This window comes from Sinocyclocheilus grahami, unplaced genomic scaffold, assembly GCF_001515645.1.
Source record: "Sinocyclocheilus grahami isolate Dianchi unplaced genomic scaffold, SAMN03320097.WGS_v1.1 scaffold1530.1, whole genome shotgun sequence".
Classification (NCBI taxonomy): Eukaryota; Metazoa; Chordata; class Actinopteri; order Cypriniformes; family Cyprinidae; genus Sinocyclocheilus; species Sinocyclocheilus grahami.
In genome coordinates, this window is record NW_015506709.1 from 42,209 (window position 1) to 60,047 (window position 17,839).

The 17,839-nt window shown below is 38.2% G+C and overlaps 2 protein-coding genes across 2 annotated transcripts; both read right to left on the bottom strand.

Moving 5' to 3' along the window:
• Positions 1 to 3,351: 3,351 nt before the first annotated feature.
• LOC107570987 (dual specificity protein phosphatase CDC14A-like) lies at positions 3,352 to 11,832 on the bottom strand. The gene is made up of 12 exons (XM_016257272.1): positions 11,553 to 11,832; positions 10,385 to 10,475; positions 9,799 to 9,874; positions 9,557 to 9,649; positions 9,326 to 9,402; positions 9,142 to 9,208; positions 8,998 to 9,060; positions 8,015 to 8,102; positions 7,667 to 7,897; positions 4,780 to 4,918; positions 3,627 to 3,795; positions 3,352 to 3,454 (listed from the first exon to the last, which is right to left on the bottom strand). Exons 1-12 carry the CDS (start codon positions 11,653 to 11,655, stop codon positions 3,353 to 3,355), a joined length of 1,299 nt encoding a protein of 432 aa, XP_016112758.1. The 5' UTR covers positions 11,656 to 11,832; the 3' UTR covers position 3,352.
• An 853-nt stretch (positions 11,833 to 12,685) lies between these two features.
• On the bottom strand, positions 12,686 to 15,917 carry prxl2c (peroxiredoxin like 2C). The gene is made up of 6 exons (XM_016257267.1): positions 15,566 to 15,917; positions 14,646 to 14,714; positions 14,455 to 14,508; positions 13,475 to 13,580; positions 13,106 to 13,240; positions 12,686 to 13,031 (listed from the first exon to the last, which is right to left on the bottom strand). Exons 1-6 carry the CDS (start codon positions 15,803 to 15,805, stop codon positions 12,904 to 12,906), a joined length of 732 nt encoding a protein of 243 aa, XP_016112753.1. The 5' UTR covers positions 15,806 to 15,917; the 3' UTR covers positions 12,686 to 12,903.
• Positions 15,918 to 17,839: the final 1,922 nt, after the last annotated feature.

Below are 17,839 nucleotides of genomic sequence, written 5' to 3' on the forward strand. Positions count from 1 at the left end.
ATAGCTTTTTTTACCTCTGATTCACGCAATGTCTGAACGCGTTCTCAACAGCCGGCGCGTGACGCGACTTCTTGCTTTACGGCGGATCGCAGACTTAGAAGTGCATTACCGCCACCTATCTCTCAAATGGACCATTGACACTCCATCTACAATCTCAATTAGGAGTGTCAATGGTCAATTAGTAAAATAACTAATTTGTGGGTGAGAATATAAAAAAAGGGGGGGGGGGGAAAGGGAGGAAGTCATTCAAGAAACTGAACAGTATTTATATCGTTTTTTACCTCGTATACACCACAATGTCTGAACTGTCCTGAACGCGTTCTCAACAGCCGGCGCGTGACACGTTGTTCTTCTTCTTCTTGCTTTACGGCGGATCGCAGACTTAGAAGTGCATTACCGCCACCTATCTCAAATGTACCATTAACAGTCCATCTACAAACTCTGTTAGGAGTGTCAATGGTCGATTTGAGAGATAGGTGGCGGTAATGCACTTATAAGTCTGTGATCCGCCGTAAAGCAAGAAGACGACGACGAACGCGCTCAGGACAGTTCGGACATTGCAGTAAATCAGAGGTAAAAAACTATATATAGTTTCTTGCACAGACCGATCGTTTCGTGTCTTTACACATCAATGTATCGTCACGAGCCGCAGGGTTTAATTTGGTTTTGTTTGTGTATGTTTTTTGACTCTCAAAGCCGTGATTCCCATCCACTTACATTATAAGACTGACAGACTGCAACGGTTTGAGTTAAAAATCTCCGTTTGTGTTCTACTGAAGAAACAAAGTCCCCTACATCTTGGATGTCCTGGGGGTAAGCAGATAAACATCACATTTTCATTTTTGGGTGAACTATCCCTTTAAAGCTGAGACACTTGAATGCATGAAGTGTCCAAAATTTCACACTTCTGAATTTTATTAATTTTCAGTGTGAATGCACTACTCGCACTATTTATACTACAAAACGTTATAGAATAGTGCAGGAGTACGCGATTTGGGATGCACCTTGTGTCTTAAGAACTAGTTTAACCAACTAGCAGTAGCCAAGAGAAAATCAGTCTTACTTTTCCAATACATATATAAATACCAATACAATACATATATAATCTACCTTTTCATAACTGAATTAAAAAAAAGTTATGACCAGTCTTGAAGAAAAAGGAAAAAAATTAGATAACTAACTTTTTAAGACTAGTCTAAACAGTTTATGCAACTGGCCCCATGTCTTACTTTTCCAATACATATATAAATACCAATACAATACATATATATAATCTACCTTTTCATAACTGAATTAAAAAAAGTTATGACCAGTCTTGAAGAAAAAGGAAAAAAATTAGATAACTAACTTTTTAAGACTAGTCTAAACAGTTTATGCAACTGGCCCCATGCTCTTTATTTACCCTTGTAAGACCCCCCCCCCCCAATAAAAACACTTTCTCATTGGATCCAAGCAAATCTCACAGGTGACCTATTTTGATCTCAAAAAAGTGAGTTGTCTCTGAAAGGTGAGGAGTTTGAATCCATGCACTATCCAAAAAGAGTCTTGGCTTTGAAAAAAAATAAACGCTGGGGAAGCAGAATGAGTCTAAATGTTGAAAACAAAAGGCGAGAGATGAAATGAAGCCCTGCAGCAGCCGCATATTCGCACATGATGGCGTCACAGGACTTACCTGACGGGTGTCTCTCTCACGCCCCGTCATTCTGCTACCATTTCAACGGCACACAACAGCCGGGCCACAGCGAGCCCAGCAAACTGCAGCACTTTACTACCATTCGCCTGCCGTGTGATAAAAGGCTTTTGGAGTCTCTCGTCTCGCCGGCACAATCATTAACAGGAAGACTGATGTTTTTAACTCATGCAGTTAGTCTAACATATCATGCACACACTTAAACATCCATCATCACGAGAAAACCACTACATATGCATGAGATCCGACTGGATGAGTGTCTAACGTGCTACTCTCTCCATACGGTACACGTCCACTGGTGTGCAGACTGTTGTAATGTTTATTTTAAGTGCTGGCGGATTTAGTTCTTAACCCTATAGAGCTACTAAATGAGCCTCTAAATGATGAGCATGAGCCAAACGTCTGATTGATAGTTTAGACTCTTTTAGTGTAATTGTACAAACATCCAGCTTCAGCTTTTATTTTTTTACGTCAGTAAGCGTCAGAATAAGTGCAGTAATATCTCCAGATGAACACTTACTGGACTGAAGCAGCTCAGCTTTACTTGATTCTCCATCAATCATTTTTTAGAGTCTCAAATCTGATCCTCAGGATCTTTTGAGGAGCGTTTGTTTCCAGAAGCTTTACTTTCAGTGTTCCTCAGCGGAGGAATGATCTTCACAAGCCTCCAGAACATCTCACATCTTCTGAGGAGCCTTTATTTCTTCATTTGATTTACATTACAAGCAGCAGCAGAATTTCATCATAAAAATATCAGCATCTGCAGCAAATTCATATTTTTGCTCCGTTTGAGTCTGAATAAAATTGAGCTGTTTTTTCCTCAATGTTCTCACTATTTCAGACTATATTTTCAGATTTTTTCAAAGGTTCAATAAACGGTTACATTCAAAAAATTATTTCATATGTCAGGCTTAAAATTGTGTTAATTTGCTACATCATCTTGAATTCAGATTTCAAACGCAGTTTGCAAAAAACAAAGATCACAAAAGTCTAATAAATTATTATTTGTGTCCCTGCAGCACAAAAGCAGTGTTAAGTCGCTGGGGGATATTTGTAGCAATAGCCAACAATACATTGTATGGGTCACAATTATACATTTCTCTTTTATGCCAAAAATCATTAGGATATTAAGTAAAGATCATGTTCCATGAAGATATTTAGTAAATGTCCTACCGTAAATATATCAAAACTTAATTTTTGATTAGTAATATGCATTGCTAAGAACTTCATTTGAACAACTTTAAAGATGATTTTCTCAATATTTAGATTTTTTTGCACCCTCAGATTCCAGATTTCCAAATATTGTCCGATCCTAACAAACCATACATCAATGGAAAGCTTATTTATTCAGCTTTCAGATGATGCATAAATCTCAATTTCGAGAAATTTACCCTAATGACTGGTTTTGTACTCCAGGGTCGCATTTAAACTTGGGAATGTGAAATAAAGGCTAGTAAGCATTTTTCTGAAATAATTGCAAAAATAAATATAATTCTGAAATCATGATAAAAACATGACTTTATTAACTGTGTATTGAATTCAATCACAGACTGTAATTAAGGGTCAGGAGCAGATTTCTTCCACACTAGTGGACTTGTACCGTCAGGCCTCGATGGCTACATGTATCAGGATGGACAGAAGAGTGACGTAACGGAGAAAAACTTACGATATTGAACCCGTGGATGCTCTGGACTGCCTCTTACTCTTCAGAGCTCTCAGTTTGTCGCCTTGTGTGAGTCCTCCGCACTCCTCTTCCTCCGTGTGCTAACCAATGAAAAACACAACCTGGTTAACAATCGTAAAAACAAAAACATCTGTTTTGCATCTAAGTGGGCAGTTCTTGGCCATATAATTCAGCAAAGTGCACTAAACATTATGCTGTTAGGCAAAACAGACACCTAAACTGGGATGTGCCAGAATAAATAGATTTACTCACCATTTCAGAGGCCGTTTTCCTCTGTGAGATGTTCTTGTTTGTACCATTAATGGAAATATCTTCCACTCCAGACAGGATTCCAGCCACTGCCGTTTTACTCGAGCCGTTTTCCTGCTCATTTATGTTTTGCCGGTACAAATCACCTTCTGCCCACAGACTCGCCTGCTTCCTGTAACATTAAGGCATGTATTAATTAGTATTAGGGCTTCTAAAAATCAGAAAAGCCCATGCAGATTAGGGATGGGCGATATCTTGTTTGCGATAAGAATTAGTCTTCCTGCGATAATAACGATGAAGTCTAGTTGTTGACATTTCTGTGCAAGACATCGCGGAAGGCGGACATGAAATTGAGGAGGAGTTTATCGCTAAATGAGGAGCTTGAGCTCCTTTTACGATCGGGAACTAGTTTGGTTAGGGCTGTACAGTACTACATTTATTCAGACCGATTTTTTGTGCACAGTAGCATGTGTGCAATACAGTTTTGCATGTGTATGAGCCCGTTTACAAACCTGTTGTCCAGCAAAGATATCATTTATTGACATGCTTTTTCTCCAAATTAACTTAAGTCAAGTGTTTGAATTAACTTCTTTTTGTGACCAGACGTAGTTTTATATTACAGAATTACAGTATTATATACAGTGATAAAGGCTATATAAATATACTTTCCTTATAAAAAAAAATACCCAAGATTGCTTGAAGAACACAGATAAACCATATATTTTGTGCAATCGTATGTTTATTGTCTTCATGTTTCATCAGTTAAAATTTCTATCTCCGATGTGTGTTTTATTCAGAGATAACTGATACCTTTGTCCATATTAGGGATTTCCTGGAGCTTCAGCGCTATTACTTCTGTGATGCATGTGTGGAGTTTCTGCGCAAGAGCGCCCTCCGGCTTCCAGTATGATTTAAACAGTCATTACATTACGTGTGTGTACTCAGTAATGCTGACAACACTATTTTGGGTAAAAATAGGAAAGATAATACTTTTCTCTAAAGAAACAGGATTCCCTGAATTATCATCATTGATATCATTATCGCAATAAATATCAGGAATTATCGTGATATATTTTAAAGCCTATATAGCCCATCCCTAACGCAGATTGGCACACAGATACATTGCTTTGAATCAAAGTGCGTGTGGAAGACTCACTCATCGATGAAGTTCTGCTGAGGTCCGATGATTGAACCGGGTCTGCAGATCCTGATCCATGCGATGGCTTCAGCTGCAGTCAGTCTGAAGTGTTTCATCATATAACAGCCAATCAGTGTCCCGGTTCGGCCCAGACCGGCTGAAACACACGGTGGTTTGGCCTGTTAGCATCTCTACTTCATGTCACTGGAAAACTGAACCTCAACCATATCCACTGATGAACTGAGGTGGATTTGCTGAATCAGGCAATACAATTAATGCAACAATTATAAGTGGATTTATGCAGAATGGCTGTCAATTTAACGTGTTGTAATAATTAACGCATTTAACGCAGCGCCCCATCAAGACCTGTCTGTCATCTTACACGGATGCAGTTTCTGATGATGCAGAACGACTGATTGCGTGATTAGAATGCAGTTATATAAGCCTAAAATTCAAGATATGAGCGCGAAAGATAAATTAGCCTCTGATATTTATATCATATGATATAGTTTAGCAATATCACACCAGCAGGAGTGCTGTTTTTGCCCCAATATCTGCACGAATGCAACTGAGATATTGATTTTATACAGCAGTTCAATAAACAAGTTAATACTGTTCAATTTTAGACAAGTCAACATTGTCCGTTTTTGCGTAATTTTGCAAACTAAAATGGTTCCAATCAAAGCAACTGCAGAACTGTTGAGCGTCTCTAATAAATCAACACAGCTGTGATTTGTTATTGAATCAAGTGAGTCAATGATTCAGTGACTCATTCATAAAGAGTCACTTGCTTTGTTTCTGAATGAATCAGCCGTTTGAACGAATCAGTTGAATGTCAACATTGTCCGTTTTTGCGTAATTTTGCAAACTAAAATGGTTCCAATCAAAGCAACTGCAGAACTGTTGAGCGTCTCTAATAAATCAACACAGCTGTGATTTGTTATTGAATCAAGTGAGTCAATGATTCAGTGACTCATTCATAAAGAGTCACTTGCTTTGTTTCTGAATGAATCAGCCGTTTGAACGAATCAGTTGAATGAATGACTAAATGTCTCATTCATTAAAACAAATTTTTATTTGTATATGCTGTCAATTACAGTTCTTCAAAGAAAACCAGAATCGGCAAAAATCAGTATCAGCAGGTCACACTTTTTTAAAAAAATCAGAAATCCGAATCTGCCAGGAAAATTGCAATCTGTGCATCTCAATTAATTTCCATTTTTTTGTCCATACTTGAAAAACACAATATTATAATGCTCTGATATTTCCTAGTTTCCATGGCTTTACAAAACCTAGAGCATGTCCATTTTATTTCATACTATTATTGGTTATTTTCCATTATCATTACTAGCAGTTTTTTATTTCTATCTATCCATCTATCTCTTTTGTTATATTGATGCTTTGTTATTTGCCAATTGCCAATAAAGTAATTTGAATTTAATACAACTTTGGGTCACATATTTATTCAGAAGAGGATATACCTTGTCTTCCTTTAGCCATTTCTCCAGGAGCTGTTTGCGGCCTTGCTGCAGGACGGGCCTGCAAAGCTCCAATGACTCAAACTTGTTCAGCTGGCCCTGATCCAGCAGAATCCCAAAGTACTGCAGCAGGGGAGACGTCTGACCGGGCTGGGCAGGAACACTCTGGAACCGACGGATGGTGTCTGACGTGCGCAGGATGCCCTGCAAGAAGCCAACAGCCAATCAGAAACCCCAACATTTGCCTGACAATGACTAATGAGGTGTCAGGTCGTGTGATGCAGTCTGCTGTACCTTTGGTGCATTGGCAGCCACTTTGGCAGCTTCAGAGTAGTTGCCACCAGCAAATAGGTTGTTGAATTTGCGGGCGAAGAGCTCCTCTGCACCTGCCAAGTTGTTGCGGACGGCCATCCTGAGGGCCAGATCAGGGTTCTGCAGCACGTTAGTTATGTAAGGGATGATGTTTTCTTCCTCCACACACACAGAAAGCACCTGAGAAACAATGATAGTGTCAGACACAGAATGTAGACACTGACAGCATAATTCACACTACACATTAAACAGAATGACACTTTGGGATCCATAATTTCTTTTTAAAATAAATAACTGCTTTCTATTTTAATGTCATTTATTCCCATGATGCTAAGCTGAATTTTTAGCATCATTACACCAGTCTTCAGTGTCACAAGATCATTCAGAAATCTGATTTCGTGTTCAAGAAATATTTATTATTATCAATGTTAAATACAGTTGTACTGTTATGTGTGATACTGTTTTTCATTAATGAAATATACATTAGAGCCCGACCGATATGGGTTTTTTGGTCATTTCTAAGTCCCTTCTGGATAAATGTGTATGCTAAATTAATAAATGTGACCCTGCAGCACAAAAGCAGTGTTAAGTCGCTGGGGGATATTTGTAGCAATAGCCAACAATACATTGTATGGGTCACAATTATACATTTCTCTTTTATGCCAAAAATCATTAGGATATTAAGTAAAGATCATGTTCCATGAAGATATTTAGTAAATGTCCTACCGTAAATATATCAAAACTTAATGTTTGATTAGTAATATGCATTGCTAAGAACTTCATTTGAACAACTTTAAAGATGATTTTCTCAATATTTAGATTTTTTTGCACCCTCAGATTCCAGATTTTCAAATATTGTGCTATCCTAACAAACCATACATCAATGCAAAGCTTATTAATTGATGATGTATAAATCTCAATTTAAAAAAAAACCTCACGCTTATGACTGTGGTCCAGGGTCACATATGTAAAACTTTAACATACGTAGGTGAGAAAACATGCAAAATCAGTAAACAACAACACCGGAAAGATTTTGTGCAGGCCTGAGTAACGTAAGCACATCTTTCAAGATATGACGTCTTCACGTGACTATTTTAGGCTTGAAAAACCCGAACCTTTGCAGTGGACAGCAATGCCTCCGTCAGCATTCTCACAGATGTTCAGGAACTTGGTGACGATGGCGTCGTTGGGCGTACTGCCGTCTACAAAGAACAGGTCGTGGTGCTTGAAGCCCATGTCTGTGAAACGCTTGGCTTCATACATTTTCTTGTTGAGCCGGATGATGGTGGTGATGTTATGCTTCCTGAAGTAGGGGAAATACGCTTCAGGGGCATGAAGAGGGTATCCTGAAGGGGGAAAAAAAGAAGAAGTAATGTATATAAATCTGTACATAATTTCAGCTCTCATCTCAGACTAAAGTCAAAGCATTGGTATAATGTGTGAACAAGCCAAACCATATGCACCATTCTCAATTTTGCTCTTTGGATGAGGGCCGCTGAAAGCCAAAAACTTCCCTGGAATTATCCAGTTGAAATCTCCATTTTCTGCCCGCTGGAAAAGACATTAAAGCATCATCGAGTCAGTCAGTGTGTGGCTAAACTCTTTCCCCCGGTTTCACAGACAAGGCTTAAAGGGGTCATAGGATGCCCATTTTCCACAAGTTGATATGATTCTTTAGGGTCTTGATGAAAAGTCTGTAACATAGTTTGGTTAAAATTTCTCAACGGTAGTGTAAAAACACCTTTTTACCCTATCAAAAACAGCTCTTTTTAGAGCAAGCCGTTTTGTAGCATTTTCCTTTAAATGTTAATGAGCTCTGCTGGCCCCGCCCCTCTCTTCCGAGCTGCTCTCAGAGAGACCGTTTACTTCAGCCGCATTCATCGTGAAACTTGCTAATTAGCACATTATTAGGAAAGGCGATTTGCAAAGATTCATTACAAAACATAATACTCGCTTCTTCTGTAGGTGAGGCTGGATCACGAATGATTCGCACGAACATAGACGCATTTATGTAGATCGGGGCGCATTCCCTTCAGAAACAAACATAATCCTGTGTACACACACTGCCAACACACATTTCAGTTTAAACAACTTCTAAAAGTGCATGTAGCATCCTATGACCCCTTTAAGGCTAGTCCCAGACTAAAATGCATGTTTGAGCCGTCTCAATTGAAAATATCTTGCTCTGACATATCTTAAAAGACAGTAGACTTCCGGTTCATAGGGAAATAACGAGAAGAATAACAACGTGCAGTAAACGCTAAAACTGTTTGCACTACAAACCAGTGTGTTCATAATTAAGATAATATATTAAAATAATATGGTAAGACTCACCCATTTTCAATATTAAGCAGCAAAACGAGCGGTTTTGTACAACTAAAAATGGGACGCTAGAGCCACGCCCATTTTTACGCCAAGAAAAAGGTATATATCATGGAAAACTCACCTCATAATGTTCATATTCTTCCACATTAAACTTTGAGAAATCCAGCCAGCCGAACTGCAGAGCCTGAAACACACAACATGCGATCAACAGAAATAGTGGACCGGCAAACGCGCCAGACGAAGCTTCACAGAGACTCTGGATTACCTTGTGAACGGCCAGCAGACAGTCAAGGATATTCAGGTTGTACATGCATGCTCCAAAAGATGCATCTCTGTTGAATGCAATGAAAAATTAAGTCGGAGACGAACAGAAATCTAGAAACGGAAAATGAGATTGCTTCCGATTTAAAAGGCTCATAAAATGCACGTAGGGGATACATTTCAATTACCGAAAAGGAAGATAAGACGCATTTTGAGAGACCAGAAGGCTGTACGCTTCTTCTGGCGTTTTCTGTAGATGCATTACCTACAAAAGAGGACAAACAAGAAGGAAGAACTAGATGCAAAGCTCATGCACATACATGCAAAACCATTAGAAATATATCTGAGCACTCCATCAGGCTGCACCTTCGTGAAAGCGAAGCCTTTAGGCTAAAAAAAGCTGGACTGGAAAAACTTACAGCATAAGAGCCGATCAAATACGCAGCATTGGCTTGTTTCTTTCTGTCACCACAGGTATAAAACACAATCGTCTTCTTTGCAAGAGCACAAGACTGTTAGAGTTAGAAGAGCACAAATTTAAAAACAACACATCTTGCATACCAAAACCAAACATTTAAATAATAATAAACAACAACATGCAATGCATGCATGCATGCAGACTGTATTTATTAGAACAGTCAGAGTAATGAAGCGTCATTACCTTCAGCTTTTTGTTGAGTTTGCAACAGAAGCGATAAAACATGGCAAGGTTGAGCGGGCCAAAGTCCGCATAGAAGCTGTACAAACATAAAAACCGAAGAGGTCATTGATAAAGGTCTGGTGCAATCCATAAAAACCATATGCATATTTAACAGACTGTCCTACGGGGGGGAAGAAAACACTAAATACACTTAATACTGAACCTTTAGACAAAATGTGTTTTATAATATTTAATCCATCAGGCGTTTACGGCTCATATAATTTGATACAGTGAGAATATAGAGGCTCAGTTTTATTCAGAGACTCAAACGGAGCAAAAATATGCAATTGCTGATATTTATACGATAATGTAAACGTAAATCTATGAGATCTTTATCAGTACAGCAGCATAAAATGATATAAACGCCACTCTATATCTCCAATAACATGTCTTAGTAAGACCAGATTGCAATGCAATCCACTGATGATTGATGTTGACCATTTAGAGGCCTTACATGTATCAAATATGACACTTTATAATATTTAATGCATTAATGTGCCCAATCATTTGACAGTATTTCATTAGTAATGCACAATTACACTCTTACTTCTCATAGGAAAGCTCTTCATCGATGCAGAAACAGTGTCTGTCAGGAGTGCTCTTCACCTTCTGATGAAGAAGAGCAAAATACAGCTGATCTGAAAAACACAAGACACAAAACTATACTGTAATCCCTCACGATGACTGCACTTCCGGCAGATTTCACGCGGTCAATGTATTTGAATCAACAGATTTGAATCCGCGTACCGGAAGTGAGTTCTCAGACAAAGCGCGAGACAACAACAACAACAACAACATATGCGCACCATTAAGAAGAAAACACAGAAATATGACACTCACCTTTAATGAACTCGATGCAGCCCGACAGATCGCACGTTTCTATTGTAACGTTGTTCCGGAGCATTATTTAACCTTGGTTTAAGTTATTTTACTAATCCGTCGACAATTTATGATTTGTATTTTTACAAAACAAAACGTAAACTAACAATTTTATTATTTTTATACAATAAAACCGGCATTTAAAAAAAAATTAAATAAATAAAAAAACTATCCGTTTAAGTTGTGTATATAAAATAACGCCACACGACACGCGCGATCGTTCTCTCGCCTGAAGTCTGAATAAAGTTCAGCGCAGTTTAAATCCAACGCGACGTTAAACCGCTTCCCGCCGCCTGATTGGCTGACGGTCGCAACACACACGTCAATCACACTAAGCCCCTCCCCCTCCAGGATTTAAATCCAACGCGACGTTAAACCGCTTCCCGCCGCCTGATTGGCTGACGGTCGCAACACTGACATGTCAATCACACTAAGCCCCTCCCCCCAAGATTTAAATCGAACAGCAGGCAGTATTCGACTCTAATTGGCACGCTGCCCAAGCCGTTGCTAGGAGAGACGCGCCGATCAGCCAATAGAATCTCATTTTGCTCTGACTGAACGCTTTGATCCGTTTTCGATGATTTACATCTAGCGAACAGAACAAAGAAACCCGTTCCGTCTCCACTAGTAGCCAATAATGCCATTTTAGAGTCACCCTGACGTATAATCAGCGCTAATCTCGACATAAACAGCACTTAGTTTGTGTTGTGCACTCATGTTTCGTGTTAAAGCGACCATCCAGTGCTATAAACCGCCAAACGAACCCCTGAGAGGACCCGTATGACGGTCCTTCACGGCGGTTTAACGCGTTAAAGTCGCGTCTGTAGTTAGTTTACCTGTGATACGAAGGTAAATATCGCTCTTGGACTCCGTCTGCTCCCTCAGAGACGCGCGGAGTCTCTTCCTCGACTCGCTCCGTCGCTCGCTCTTGCGCTTCATGCCTCCCTACGCGTGAAAACACGGCGTTTCAGACGCGAACGTGCGATAGAAGTAGGATTGGCGCGTTAGTTGGCATAGTCCGGCTCCTAACGGCTGTATATTTGAGCCAGTTGTCCTGCCGGTGACGTAGAGAAGGCGAGATTCTAACAGCCTTGCGTGTGACGTCACGGCGCCACAACATCCGGGCACTTGCGGAACTCCCGAAAGCGAGAAACTAATTGGTTTTAAGATTAATTGCATTGTTTGCATGTTCAGAACACGTGTGTTTTACATTACTGTAACGTTAAAATATATTATTTAAATTGTGAAGTATTTCTGCACAGTGGTAATTATCGTTGTATAATTCTATGTAATTGTTTTGTATTGTATTCTATTTGTTTGATATATTTTACAATTAGTTTAGCTTATTAGTTTATTCTCTTTCTATTCTATCTGTTTTCTTTGTATTATATAATTTAAAAAAAAGTGTTCTAATGGCTGTAATGCATGCATGCAAAAAAATGATTAATAATAAACAAATAAAATATAAAAAAAATAATTGTAAAGTATTTACACATAATGCCAGCATTTGCTGTATAGTCTTTAATTCATATAAGTATTTATTATAAAACTTTTTTTTTTTTACTGTTTTACAGACTATTATTATTTAAACAAATTATAATTAAAAAAACATCTTAATTGTCCTATAATTTTCTTCATTTTCTTAATGTAAAATACATTTCTTGAGGATGAAACTTTTATACTGCACTCAATATGATCATGTGTTTCTGGAGAATTTTTGATGTTTATATATATATATATACTGCTGTTCAGAAGTGTGGGATCAGTAAGACTTGTAATGTTTTTAAAGAAGTCTCTTCTGCTCATCAAGGCTGCATTTATTGGATCAAAAATACTGAAAAAAATGCAAAATGTTATTAGAATATAAAATACTGGTTTCTATTTTAATATCCTTTAAAATATAATATATTTCTGTGATGCAGCGCTGAATTTCTGCACAGCAGTGTGTATGTATATATATATGTATATATATATATAATTTTTTGTAATGTAACAAATATAATCAAGGGTCACTAGCAGTGGAATGGCTTGTTCCTATCAAACATAAATAATATATAAAAACAATACTATATACAACAACAACAACAATAGTGAGTCATTATAGAGTTGAAACAAAGACCAGCATTGCATTATAAGAGCTACAAGCATCGAGCGCAGTTCCATCATGGCTTAACAGCTCCTTTCTCTTCAGATATCAATGATTTTGTGCGCCTCGCTGAAGTCCAGCGTTTGAAGGCCTGCTAACTGAAGCAACCAGTTGATAGGCATGTGGTCCAGCCGGTTCATGTCAAAATGGGCAAAATGAACCTCTGGAGCTGGAAAATAAAACACAAAGCGTTCAGATCAAGTCAAGATATGGAAGTAGAAGTGGAATGGGAAAGCGTGTGACCTGGGCCTGCGATCAGAGCGCCGCCTTGCTGCAGCGGATCTCCCTGGAAGTCAAACACAGGGCTGGTGACGGCGCGCCACAAGCTCCTCAGACTCCCGAGCAGCACACCCGATTTCACATGTGGACTGCTGCAAGCTACAAACGCACATTCAATCAAACACGTCATTCTTCGGCGTTCACATCCAAAACAAAAGCAGGAGAAGTGTCTACAATGACAAAATACGCTTTATTTTCCATGCATCTATTTTAGGAAGTCAATTTAAGATTGAAGAAAGAACATTACGGAATTCTACAACAATCGCACACTCTTGCTCCAGAGCAACTATATTTGACATTTAACACACGAAGCGACTAAATCAAGCACAATACGTGTCTCCATGTATGTCTCTCCTCTTCTCATTCCAAGCTTTTTGTAAATTTGTCTCTCCGGATCAACATATATTTCATGAGAATAGCCTGTCAGGGAGCAGAAAGCCTGCAACATAAAGAGATCACAGAATGCAAGACAATCTGGAGTGGTTTTGTAGCATTAAACAATCATTACTAAAACAATGTTCTCAAGGTGCGAGCACGCTCAGCTTTAGTGCAACTCCATTTCTTTTCTAGTGCTAGCTTGGTTTAGAAAACGGAGTCAAATGCATGGCCTAAAATATAAATTTCCTCAAGCAATACCGTATAATAATCGTATTAATACTTTTAATACGAGCTCTGAAACAATGCAAATTTAGTGCAGTTGCTCAAACTTGAACCAGCTGGAATCACAACTACTTGACACACTGTTGCATGTTATATTTATCTTGCTCATATGTTTTTCAAACTGGTAAAAGTTAACAACTATGGAAGCTCACTTCTGCAAGTAACAGATTAAAATAAAATTGAAAAGGTAATTGCACATTTCTCTCTCTCACAGTTAAGGACATTTTTCCTCGCAATTCTTAGTTTATCAGACTCAGAATTCTGAAATAAAAAGTCAGAATCTGTGAGTTGTAAAATAGGAACTGCGAGATAAAATGTAGCGATGGCAGAAACGAATCTTTTCGAAGCTTCGATTCAATTGAACCGACATGATTCACTAAGTGATTCGAAGCGTTCGGAACGCCACTGAAATTCAGAAACGTTGTGTACGTACGTTTTTTTCAATTTTTGATTCATCAAGAAAAAACAAAAGTGCAAGATTAAAGAAAATTAAGAATTGGGAGGGGAAAAAAAGTACGAACTGTGAATTTAAAAAATCTAGAAACCATTTTTTCTTATTATTCTATTTTTATTATTATCAAGCAACAGTTTTCTCTTTGACTAAGTTTTCAAACCTTTCATATTTGAACTGTATATTAATAAACCCATCCTACCTCTATATGACACCACGACGACTGTCCAATCACCACTAATCTGACATTCGACTCCTACATTTGTGAGAGAAGGAAAAAATACGTTGTTCCTTTTTTCACACACATTGAACATATTCTGACTTCATATTAATATATTCAACCAAATATTACATTACTGACAAAACAGCATTTTCCTAATATCATCCTTTCACCTGCAACATTTGCTGAGGTATTTTGCCCAGATCCTCCACATATTCTTTGCATGTGTAGCACAAGAAGTTCTGTAAAATATTAGAAGTCAGAAAGCGCGTTATCGCAAAGTATTGTTTTTAGCTTCCGGTACACAGACACAACAACACACAGATAATAAGATGTAAAGAAAATACACATGCATAAATAGAAATAAACCACAAAGAATAAATGGTATGTACAGGTGTGCTATAGATAGAATTGGAATAGAATGCAATAAAAAATAAGTATAAAAAGAGAAAACAATGTTATTATCCGGAATATACATAATATAGCCTTGTTTGAAGAATATTTCTTGCAGTGTACAAGAAAAGCATAACTAGACAAACACTGAATGCTAAAAAAATAAAATTAAAAATAATTTAGAATTAGATATAAAAAGGTCACAGTATCTCTCTTTTTTTTTAAAGCAGCACTAACTAACTTATGGCGCTCTAGCGGTTAATAAACAGAGCTGCACACATCCCGCGGAAGAACATTCCGACCGGATCTACTTCTCTAAGTGTATGTCTATGGCGGTTCACGCAGGTGTGTGTTCCTCCGCAGCGGTGACCAGGCTGCAATAGTCCGAATATAAGCACTTATTATAAGTGTACCGGAGTGATTCAGAATAAGACACAAACGCTGTTTGGAAGATGAATGCATGGTGTACTCGCTCATTATATACATTCAGCAAATTTTGAACACAGAAAAAAAGTTACATAGTGCTTTGATACTTTGTAGATAAGATAAAATCATGCATGATGATCACAAACTTGGATAAGACAGATCACATACAGAAAATAACATATTACATCACATAATATAAAGAAAAGGCAAATGTTATGGCATGCAAAGTCAAGCCAGATGATCTAAAACTCTCGGGATGCAACGTGACTCTTACCCTCACGAACACAATGATGGCTTTGTTGTGTTGAAACAAACTGTTGAAGGTTTTAGAGAGCCCGTGCCGATCAAATATCAGACAGTCGCTGAGATCAGAGATGCAGAGATCGTGTGAAGCGCCTTTGCTGTGAACGATCTGTCGTGTTATCACTGCAGCCATTGCGTTCACTTCAAGCAGAGTTATTTTAGGAAGTGTAATTACGCCCATTCCTGCTGGATCACGGACGAACCCGCCCATACACAGGGATTCATGGCTTTATTTCTGCTTGGGAATATTATTCCTGGACACTAGTAATGACAAATAGTCATATTTATTATGAAAAAGAATTATGTCGCGGTTCATTGGAATGAATCATACGAACCGATTCGTTCAAATGAACGCACAAGAAAAACGCTATATAAACGATTCTGACTTTTGACTCGTGATTTTTTTCACAAGTAAAACTGCCAGGTGGTAATAGTTATTATTATCAGGCTATTCCTGGATAATGACAATTGTTTCGCGGTTTATTGGAGTGAATGAATCATACGAACCGACTCACCGCACACATATGGAGGACGAAACCTGCTAAAACAATAAATAAATAAATACACAAATAAATAAATAAATGTGTGTATAAACACACAAATTCTTATTTAAATACATATAGAAATAAGTAAACATGTGATTAAAGTAGGCAAATAAATACAATTAATTGGTGGGCAGATGGAAAATGTTTAAGGAAATGCTAAACTCATCCTATTTATTTTCCTTTGAGCACTCATTTATTTCTGAATGTAGTTCCGCATTTATTTTTCCTCTGCACAACATGCTAATGAGAGGGTGTCAACTATGGACTTGCTCGGGTCTTGTGATAGCTGGGGGCGTGGCTTTCCCGCTGACAGGAGATGCATGCTGTTAATCCAGTATAGCCTAGTAAAGTCACTTTTGCCGTTCAAACATAGCAAGATACATAGAACAGTTTAGCCGTATTGTCCGTACAGTATCTGTGACTTTACAAACGACCCAGTGGAATGGCCAGAGGTGTCATTTCCCGGCATTCGATGTTCGCAAATCTAGGGGCCGTCTCTAAAGTTACATACAACATTGGTATACACTTTCAACTTTTACACTTTTCAAACTTCAATAGCATCTGAGGAAAATTACTTACAGCAACACAACCAACTGTGAAGTGGTCATGTAGTTCTCGGTTATAATGCACACCTTTTCGATTTTTTATATTTATTAAAAATTATTTTTTATTATATTTATAAATTATTTATATATGTATTTAAACAAGAATTTGTGTATTCATGCAGACATGTATTTATTTATTTGTGTATTTATTTATTTATTGTTTTTGCAGGTTTCGCCCTCCATAGTATCGCGCTTCATTGGAATGAATCATCCGAACCGACTCGCTGAAACGAGTCTTAACTCACGACGCTGCAAAAGCGAGTTTGTTTTTTGGCTGGAAGGCGTGTAGATGATTTGGACAGATTCATAAACACTCGTTTGCGAAAGTTTGCCGGTGTCCAAAACAAACCCGCTTGTTGATGGTTAACAAAACAACGTAAGATTTAGAGTCCGCTCTGTTACAGTGCAAGTATTTATGCATTCGCATTAAGCGTGTTTACAAACGCTATAGCCGTATTTAAAGAGTTCCCAAATGATTGGCCATCGTGTCCTCACAGACAGATAATCTGGCCAATGAGCGGCCGCTCTCATCTGGACCCGTGGGCGGGATTTCCTCTGTTATTTGAAATCCGGAAGTGTTTTGAAACATTGTAGCAAGTTGACACCGCGAGCGTTCGCTTCTGTTTCTGTTTCGAGTATGAGAGCGTGGGAAGGAGGTGCCGAGGGCCGCGCGAGCTGGTGAGGATTGGCAGGTTTTATTATGACAGATATTCGCTGTCGCTTGTTTTCTCACGAGGGAGTTTAATGGCGTCGTTCGCCACAATCACTAAATGAAACACAACAACAACACTCCGCGTGTGTAAACAGTGACAGCAGTGTTTGTGAATGTTTATACGGTTCCTGCTGAGACAGAGCTTCACTCACACATTATACATGATATCTGAGACATATAATGCAGCCCTGCTGTTCTAAATACTCATTATCCATGCTAAAAGTACAGTGGAGGTTATACCATGGCTCAGTTATAGTATAGACACTGTATATAGACCACAGAACGAATGGATTACATGTGCATGGTATTTATATGGTTATATTTGTTAACTTAGTAGATGGACATTCAGTATTGGTGGCGTTTATAAAATAATTAGTAAGACT

Excerpts from the sequence above, each read along its gene's own strand:
- LOC107570987 (XM_016257272.1), bottom strand. The coding sequence starts at position 11,655 with ATGAAGCGCAAGAGCGAGCGACGGAGCGAGTCGAGGAAGAGACTCCGC. Across the intron at positions 8,103-8,997 it reads AAGAATATGAACATTATGAG|CGGGCAGAAAATGGAGATTT; the intron begins GTGAGTTTTCCA and ends TGTCTTTTCCAG. Across the intron at positions 7,898-8,014 it reads AAAGAGCAAAATTGAGAATG|GATACCCTCTTCATGCCCCT; the intron begins GTGCATATGGTT and ends TTCCCCCTTCAG.
- prxl2c (XM_016257267.1), bottom strand. The coding sequence starts at position 15,805 with ATGGGCGGGTTCGTCCGTGATCCAGCAGGAATGGGCGTAATTACACTT. Across the intron at positions 13,581-14,454 it reads CGTCGTGGTGTCATATAGAG|GCTTTCTGCTCCCTGACAGG; the intron begins GTAGGATGGGTT and ends TTTATGTTGCAG. Across the intron at positions 13,032-13,105 it reads CGCTCTGATCGCAGGCCCAG|CTCCAGAGGTTCATTTTGCC; the intron begins GTCACACGCTTT and ends TTTATTTTCCAG.